General features: G+C 36.4%; 1 protein-coding gene across 1 annotated transcript in view; it reads left to right on the top strand.

The window, feature by feature from the left end:
• LOC135200394 (uncharacterized) overlaps nt 1-10000 on the top strand; it is an 11416-nt gene that overhangs the window by 1144 nt on the left and 272 nt on the right. Inside the window, exons 2-3 of the mRNA XM_064229022.1 lie at nt 3879-4212; nt 7411-10000. The exon at nt 7411-10000 is cut by the window's right edge and continues 272 nt beyond it. Of these exons, the coding sequence (XP_064085092.1) occupies nt 3879-4212; nt 7411-7510 (434 nt within the window). The 3' untranslated portion in view covers nt 7511-10000. The remainder of the gene's footprint in view (nt 1-3878; nt 4213-7410) is intronic.

Raw genomic sequence — 10000 nt, 5'->3', positions numbered from 1 at the left:
TACATCTTAAAAGAAATCTGAAGTTTCAAAGGAAAACTCACAAATTAATCTCTCTCCTTCTCCTCCTCTCTAACTATTTAATAAGACAGTAAGAAAATAGTTGAAATATCTGAAGTGAATTCGCACGCATTCAAGATGACAATGATTCTCATCGTAAGTCATCTGAAATCATTTTAAAAAGTCTATCTTTATAAAAAAAAAAAAAAAAAAAAAAAAAAACTAAGTATTTGCAGCGTCACTTCCATTGGAATCATTTGAACGTGCGTGTTTACCCTCATGTTTTTACCTTAATTATTGATTACATTTAAGGCTTTCAGCATAAGCGCAAAGAATTTTTTAAAAAATTAATATAAGAGAAAAAAATAATATTTAAAAATCAAACGATAAGTTTCTAAATGCAAAAATTCTTTCAATATATGTCTATTTCCAATTACTTATATTTTATGTTTATTTATCTATCCCTTTATTTATGTATTTACTTATTTATTTACTTATTCATTTATCTAATATAAATATTTGTTTAATCAAACAGGTTCGTAATAGTATCCAGATGTGTGAGAAATCAAAGAATTCATAAAGAGAGAATAAACCAATATTACTATTCAACTAGGTTACTGCTACTAACATTAGCGAGAGAGAGAGATAGGGGAAGAGAGCGAGATGTGATGTTGGAGGGAGAGAGAGTAGATAGGAAGAGGAAAGAGAGAAGAGAGAGAGAGAGAAAGAATATCGGTTCTAATTTTAGTTCCAAGACTAAACACGAAATTGGACCGTAGATTAATGTCATATTTAATTTTACGTTCTGAGACTTTGTTTTTTGCCTAATATTTATTCATTCCTTTTTTTCCCATATTCTCGCTTTATTAGAGAGAGAGAGAGAGAGAGAGAGAGAGAGAGAAGAGAGAGAGAGAGAGAGAGAGAATTTATCGTTTCCTATTCAATATGTTAGCCCCAAGACGAAACACGAAATTAGGCTATATAGGCTAATATGACCTCCCCATTATCTTACGCTTTTAGACATTTTTTTTGTTTTTCGGCTAAAATTGATTGAATTGTCTCTATCTCTGCGGTTAATTAAATGCTGTAAATTGGTTCTTCTGTGTACCCGTACTTTAATTACAGATAGACAGACGGATATCCCCAACTTATTATGTTACAAAGGGAATCCGACGTTACCTTTCAGAAAAGTCACTCTTTGAAAAACAAAAGTAACATAAAGTAACACTGTGTTGCAAGATCCCAAAATTCTGTCTTATGGAGACATTAACATCAAAATTCATCCGCCAGTAGACATTACTCTGATTGATAATCCAGACAGATTTGAGGCCAATTCGGCAAACGATTCCAAAGGAACGAATGAAAGAAAGGGACCCTTTTGGATTTTGAACGGTACGGAACAGAGCGTTTAAACGGTATGGAATAGAAGCGTTCAGACGGTATGGAACAGAAGCGTTCAAACGGTATGGAACTGAAGCGTTCAGACGGTATGGAACTGAAGCGTTTAAATGGTATGGAATAGAAGCGTTCACACAGTATGGAACAGACGCGTTCAAACGGTATGGAACCGAAGCGTTTAAACAGTATTGCACAAAAGCGTTCAAACGGTATGGAACAAAATCGTTTAAACGGTATTGCACAAAATCGTTCAAACGGTATGGAACAAAAGCGTTCAAACGGTATGGAACCGAAGCGTTCAAAGGTATTGAACAAAAGCGTTCAAACGGTATGGAACAAAATCGTTTAAACGGTATTGCACAAAAGCGTTCAAACGGTATTCAACAGAAGCATTTAAGCAGCATGGAACAGATGCGTCTAAACAGTATGAAACATAAGCGTTGAAACGGTATGGAACAGAGGAGTTGAAACGGTATGTAACAGAAGGTGTCCATTGATAATCTTCCACGGCTGGCTGACCAGCTTCCGGAGAAGAATAAAGACAGTAGGCGGAAATCTGTTCATATACGTGAGAAGGCTATGGATTTTGACATGTTTACATTTGTACAGAGAGACGAGCCGGAGAGATGACTGAGGGAAGAGAGAGAGAGAGAGAGAGCGGGTTTTAGATATTTCTATGCTTACTTATGAATAGAGATAGATGTAAATATTGACAATTTACAGAGAGAGAGAGAGAGAGAGAGAGAGAGAATCTAAAAAGAAAATACAAGGCAAACAGACTACTCTCCTCACCATACATAAATAAAAAGGACATTACTAGGTTAAAGTGAGCAGGGAATTCCCAAGAGGTTAAAAAAAAATATAAAAAAAACACTCCCAGCCATATCAAAGTGCTGCAGGAATGATCTTTTTTTCCTGAGGTTCTCAACTACAATTTACAAACGGCATACTCGTCTGCGGCAGCTGGTCGAAAGATGTTCACATCCTCTAATTCTTTTCTGTTTTTCATCATAGATGTGTAATATTTAAGTTCACGTGCATAAACTCACACACACACACGCACTCACATATCTATACGTGCATATGTATGTATATATATATATTATATACGATACTTATATATACTATATATATTATTATTATAAATATATATATATATCTAAAAGTAAGATTGAGGTTTTCCTCAAAAACAGAAGCAACTAAATCTTATCCAAATTAAAAGGAATAAACTGCTGTTTTTCCCCTCACTTATTAAAAACACCAAAGGTCGATCGAGAATGGCCTAGATACCAGCAGTTCTGTTATCAGGTCAGTCGAACGACCCTCGGGGTAGGGCAATGCCCAGCCAGGTCATCACTGGGTAGGGACCCAGCCGCTTATAAGGTCGCTTTCATAATTTCGGAGCACGTAATTGACACCGAAGCTTGATAGCTTTCATTTCCCATTGTCACTGTCTATTAACTTTTTAATTTCTTTGTTTTATTTTCTTCAAGGCTTTCTCTACCTTCTTTTTCTTATTCTTTCTTTGTTTTTAGCTTTCGAATTTCTTTTTTTTTATTTCAGTTTTTCCTCTTTTTTTCTGTACGTCTGTTGTCCGTACGTTTTTTTTTTTTTTTTTTTTAGCATTTCATCATTTTCTTCTTATCAGCTTTTATTTTCTAGAGTTATGCATCTTCGTTTTATTACCCATCATTATTCTATTCTTATTCTGCTTTCACTTTTTTTATTTCCTCTCATTCTTCTGGTTCATCTCCTACTTCTACTTCCTAACTCTGTCTTCGTCCCACGATTTTCATTCTGCACTAACTTCTGATAAATGTCTGATTTCTCAAGGTTAAACCTTCGGAGATCAAAGTTATCGGGCCTCATTCTTCTACTTGGCTTAGTCCAGAAGTCCACATCAGGCTCTCTTTTCAGCAGATGCAATTTGGCAACTTATTGTCTTCACGGTTTGATATGATAATTGATTATAATCAGTGACTGAGCGAGACTTGGTTACAGTCATTACGATTCTTCAGTATGATTTTAAAAATGTTCAGAATATATTTTAAGCATTTGTTTTATGTAATTGTAGGAACTATCAGTTCCCAGCCTTTAATTAAAAGCTCATGAATATTTTTTTTTTTGCAAGTAAGCATTTATCCGCAACTCTCTCGCCATTTGCCAGAACTAGCAAAAATCACAACAAAAAAATAATTTTCTTCGCAGAGATAACGTGAATCAAATCTTCAGACAATGAATGATTTGATATTTATTTCTTTAGTCTTCTTTCAGAGATGATTTAATCAAAAGACGAGGTCTGAATTCATTTTTAATCCTCTAGAAAATATTTTTTTTTAAGTGCAGAGACCTTGTTAACAAGACAAGCAACGTTTGATTTCCTTTCCAGGCGTCCCGAGAAAGAATTGAAAGAAAAGGAAAATGGAAGCGACTTAAGTGTTTACACTCGTACTTAACTATTTTTTCCGTGTCATCTCCTACAGGAACTCTTTACCTCGTCGTCATTGCCGTGGGCGCGTTCTCTCTGGTCTGCGCAGCCGTCACTCCGGAGAAAGACTCCCCCAAGAAGAAGGCGGAACTGGGAGAAGAAGAATCGGCAGCTGACCCGAGGCTCTTCTTCATCGGAACCACAGGCACCGGCACCACCACGGGGACCACCACGAACACCTCCATTACGATCAGCACCGAGCTGCTGCTTTTCCTCGCCCTCCTCCTGGCCGCTGCCATCGCAGCTGCCATTGCCATCCCCATCGCTGTTGGCGTCGGCGTCGGTAAGAAGTACAAGGGCAAAGGCACCTCCTCCGATTATGGCGACACGTGAGTATTCCCTCTTTGTTTACTTGTAGCCAAGGAGGTCAGACAGACGGCTCCCGGCGAGTCTAGAGTCCCTCTTTGTCATGCCTTGATAGTCTCTATATAGGTCTTTAATATCTGCTCTCCTACACCGTACCTTCATTTCTAAGATTTTTCGCTACCAGTACTTTATACTTGTCGTTGCAGTTGTCTTTGCTCTGCCTAGTATCATCATACACATAATAGAGAAGGCTACTTTAGAATTAGTTTCCTACCTGTACAGTAATCGAGCGCATGCGTCAAGAGTATTGACAGAATCTGGTGAATAATATCTTTCATTCACAATTCACTATCAGTTCCTTAACCTCAGTTCCCCAGACTCTAACCTCTCTATAAAAAAAAGCCATAAATAAAAAACAAATCTAATAATGTTGAGAATCTTTTTAATAAAACAATATTTTCAACCTCTTTAATGTCAGAGGCCACCGTGACCTCACTTATCTCCTTAAGCTGTAAATTGAAAGGCTTCTGTCAAGAAATATTAAGAAAAATAACGACATAAAAATAAAGTCGACTTTAGGAATCTGGGGAAGTGAGTAGGTCTCGTATCATTATGGTATCTTATACTACAAAACTAGATTTTACTGCTGATTTCATTTACTTCTTCTCAAGGTAAGTGTAGTTTATATGTGACAGCAATATAAACATTCATGCATACCTTATATATATGTATATGATATGATATGATATGATATATAATATATATATATAGGATATATAATATATATAATGATATATATATATATATAATATATTATATATATATATGTGTGTACACCTGTATGTATGTGTCTATATGTATTTAAGGAGGAACAGGATAGCCAGAAGACGTGGTAATATTCCAGACATTATTATTTCCTTTACAATAAGATAGATAATGACCCTGATGATGAGGAAAAAAGCAATTGTATTCCCGAAAGCTCGGCTGTGCCTTTGTTTTATCTTAAAGAAAATAATAATGTCTGGAATATTTGCCACGTCTTCTGGCTATCCTGTTCCTCCTTAAATTGAAGTTTTCTAGAAACGACAACATACCAAGTTATATGTATTTATATATATACATACATACATACATACATACTAACTATATATATATATATATATATATATATATATAGATATATATATATATATGCGGGTGTGTGAGTGTGCATGTATGTATAAGAGAAAGTTTGTTTATAATGCTCAAATTTCCACCTCGTTGGATGTATATATTTCTTTTGTGCTCTTTTGTACATAATAACTTTCATTGTAGATACTATAAACATGTACATATATGAAATAACATTCTATTGTAAATATGTATATACAAAAAAAAGTAGTGTGATAACTGACCATAGTGGAATTTTGACAAAGATGTATATATATATATATATATATATATATATATATATATATATATAATATATATATATATATATATATATATATTGTATCCACTACTTCATGTTAGTTAATACTGGACTTTTTTTATCTTAGCATTGATCCGCTGACTTGTAGATTAACCTGCATAAGTCCTTCCTTGCCTTATTAATCTTATAATTTCCAGTTAACCGATCCATTTATTATTACTGATTTTCATTTACCTCCTTGATTTATTAAGCTCAACATCCACGTTTTTCCTTGAAACATGTGACGCTATTCATTCCATGTTTCAAAAATTGGAAATTCCTTGACACCTGTCATGTGACGTCCGTCATTCCTTATCCTATTCGTCAGCCAAAATACACCGGTTCAGTATTCCTGGACTTACAATTGGTCCATGAAAGAAATTCCTTATAAGTCAGTCACATTTTGTCAATCATTCTCAAGTCAATCAGTAACAAATCTGTCGGTAATTCCTTGACTGGACAATCACATTGAGACAATCATTTCTTGACATCACTATCTCTCTCTCTCTCTCTCTCTCTCTCTCTCTCTCTCTCTCTCTCTCTCTCTCTCTCTCTGTACATCTACCATTTTTCAGGCAGCCAAAGTAATGACACGCGCATCATCCTACTCTCTCTCTCTCTCTCTCTCTCTCTCTCTCTCTCTCTCTCTCTCTCATCATGACAGTAACACTGACACATCACTCATTCCATGACGGTATTCGTGGGAGAAATCCTATGACGAGACGCAGCGTTATATGACAGTAATTCCCCTTTGTCACGTCACTGACATCGTAACACCTGTTTCATGGACCAGCCTGGGAGTCAAATTCACTTCGGTCAGTCATTGTGGTCATCATCGTTTGCCAAAGACATATTCAAACTCCTTCCGCAAATATATGATGTTTTTGTTTCAATTGCAAATTGCTTCCTCGTACACTTCACTGTATCTGTCCATTGTTCTTTGTCTCTGTCTTCCCTCCTTTTTTTCCTTCTTAATAATATCCTTGTATTCTATTGTTCATGTCCCCATTTTGCCAGTTTTTTTTGTTTTTTTTTACTTTATTTTGACGATATTATTAGATCAATCATCGCACCACTTAAACTCTGTTGCTTTTATGTTACTTTCCCACTCAATAAAATTGTCCTTTATTCCATTTTCATTTTCTCCCTTTTCAGTCGACTTACACCTTTTTTATTCTGCTTTCCTTTACGTCAGTAGAGATGAATTCACTTCAACCTTGTGTTCTTGACTTTCGTAACAAATCCTGTTGGTAATAGTTAAGGTTTTTCGTCAAAGCTTCCTTCGATACACTATCTCCCACAGGGGCCTTCACCATCCTTGCCTTTCACTGTACAGTACGACACAAAATACTACGATGACGATGGTGATGACCACAAGAAAAAAAACGCATTTTAGAAAGCTTTTCCATAGAAAGAAGCGCTCTCTGAGACAATCTGTTTACGCTGTCAGCTCTGTGCGTGTCAACGTCTAGAATTTCCTAGCACCGATGGCATTTCATGCTGTATTATACATTTGTCTTAACGTTAACTTTTTGTTTGTGTTTTTTGAATGAAATAGAAAATAATACGAAGACGTAGAGAGAGCTGCTTCTTAATATGGAAGAGACGGGAAGCCTGTTTTTTGTACCGGTGGCTGAAACGAACGCCTCCACCAAAACAAACAACAATGGCGTCTGGGATCTCTTTGGATGAGAGGACACCCTTCACCTGTAAATAGCCTCATTTCATCTCCGTTTTCTCTCCTTCCTCCCCCTTAAAACCATTCCTGCAGTGGCTACGGTTCCGCCCCCGCCTTCGTCTACAGCCCGGACGAGAGTTCCTACGCCTCCATCCACAGGTCCTTGGAGGACGCCGCTGACAAGTACGACTGAGGAGCGGAAGGACCCTCTTAGGATTCCCTCATAGGATCCCCTCAGGCCACGGCTGGAAGATCAAATGACTCAATTTCTCAATTATTTATTTTGCCCTATTTATTTTTGTGACGTTATTCTAGAGATTGCAAGAAGCTGTTAGGTAGGTCATTTCGTCACTGGTTGTCTGACATTTCTAGGTTTTTGATATCTGCTGCTCAGGAGTGGTCGAAGTTTGATGTAGTAGATAATAAGTTAAAGGTAAAGCGTCTGTTGTTATAACAGAGTTGGAAATTATTATTGGAGCTGCGTATAGTGCGACTATACTATGTTAATTTAGTACTTACTATAGTTGCGTTAACCTCGTTAATGTTAATTGCCCTCGAACACTGAAACATTTTTTACATATTTTCTTTATGAATATTTATACAAAAAAAGTATTATTTTCTCGCATTTACGTTGTTTAAATTAAACTTGATGAATATCATCAACTTCCAATGAAATGGCCTTCTTAATTTTTCTGATCTCTATCTCCAATTTTGTTTAAAAAGAAACTTTGTTTTTATTCTTATTTGAAGATTTCACGACACCATTATCCAAAGTTCCCTTCGCCAATTGCGTTCTTCACGTTAAGAAGTCGATTACTTCGACGAATACAACCGTATTAGCTTCGACTTTACGACCGCATGACTCACTGCATTGCGTGAATGACTTTCGACAAACTTTTATTTATTCTTTTGTTTATTTTAAGGGTTCCGTATTCTCGCCCTGCACGATGCCGCGAACGACGTGACGTCATCGTCTGAACTATAATTCCCCAGGTCTTTGCTGGGACAGAATTACGATCTTCAAGACAATAGACAACTGTTACTTAAATGGACATATTTTTTTGTGTGTTTTTAGACCTAAAGAAGACGAGTTAAAGATGATAAAGACTTAAAGGACTCAGTAGTGGAGAAGGAATGCAAATCTCCATATGATTCCAGACTGACTATATTTGAGAGCATTTGAAATCAACCTTTCTGCTTTTGATATAACACAATCAATTTCCTTACATACTTCGCCTTAGAATTATTTCGAGGTTTACTATAATAAGGAATATATCAGTTTTGTTTTACATTGATGGCAGATACCTTCCAACGTCTGCAATCCCCCCCTAATAACGTTTGTTTACTGATGAGACACAAGCCACGCCCCTTTTCGCTGCCAGATGCTTCCATGCGGAAGTCGTTATCTTTTTTGATAAGTGAACGCATGGAAACCTTTGGCATCGCTTCCACCCTTGGGCAGTTCAGTATCAAATCATCTGATAAACTTCCACAGTGAAGTTATCAGCATATCTTAGTTTTCAAATTCTCCAGTTTTTGGAAACCATTAAAAGCTCAAGAATATCTAGACACATTTGATGCCGTTCAGGTTTATCTAAGGAGCCCTTTATCTAGTGAGCATTTTCCCTGAAATTGTATTTTTGATCATTCTTTTTATTAAATATTTCTTTCACATCACCTCAGGAAAGATGTTCCTTGGGAACTTACTGAGCTGTGTTGGTTAAGCAATATCGTCGTAGGTGTTGCGAAGAGTAGGTTGAAGACTTTTTTTTTTTTTTTATGTTCTCTCGACGTTACTGATGACTCAGGATGACCCGTAGACATCGCACATTCATAATCCGTGTTTTGTGTGAGCGCGCAAGCGCGGTTTCGTACTTCTGTGATATTGTAGAATGAATTACTTGCCTTAAACCTCACACCACTTGTCAGAATTCGTACGTGTTTGGTATCGGTTACAAGCGGCGGTTAAAGTATCGTATAATTCGTCGAAACTGGTACCATATAATCAAATTTTCCTTTGTTTCTGAATCATACATATGTGTTTTTGTATGTGTACGTGTATTGTGTGCATGTGTGTGTGTAATTTCCTCACTCTCAGTCTAATTCAAGAGACTGATTCAAATGACTTATTCATGTCTGTGTGCCATGTCTCTCCTCGTCTCCCCAGTACAAACCTCACGACGACTTCCGGACTTCACATCCCGTACCAGATTGAATAGACAATTAATTACACAGGACTTAAATTACGATAACTCTTGACAAATTACCGGAAGTACGCAAAAAAAAGCCTCCATCCGTCCCCTTGCCCCCGCCCCCTCTCTCTTGTTATTGTTGTTAGAAAAAAAATGCTTTTCATAAACTTAAAATCTTTTTTTCATTTTATTCATGTTAATGAGATGAAAATCTGTCAGTACAATCAGTTTTGTTTTTTCAAGTCTTTGTTAATGTTGGAAAGGTGATATTGTTTCAGTACAATCAAGTTGTTGTTTCAAATCGAGTGAAATGTCTTTCGATACGAATTGATCTTGTTAGGAAATATATGAAAGTATCCTGACCCAAAAAAATATTAACTTCTGGCATCTGCTGGTGTTGCTGACTGCGAAAAGTAATTATATGGTCATTTTCCAAAAACCAAAAAAGTTTCTAACTGAAAACGAGTTTATGAAGATTTTAGGATAAAATC

The sequence above is a fragment of the Macrobrachium nipponense genome, chromosome 26 (genome assembly GCF_015104395.2).
Source record: "Macrobrachium nipponense isolate FS-2020 chromosome 26, ASM1510439v2, whole genome shotgun sequence".
Classification (NCBI taxonomy): Eukaryota; Metazoa; Arthropoda; class Malacostraca; order Decapoda; family Palaemonidae; genus Macrobrachium; species Macrobrachium nipponense.
The sequence above is the reverse complement of the archived record's forward strand: the minus strand, read 5'-3'. Positions and strand labels throughout refer to the sequence as shown.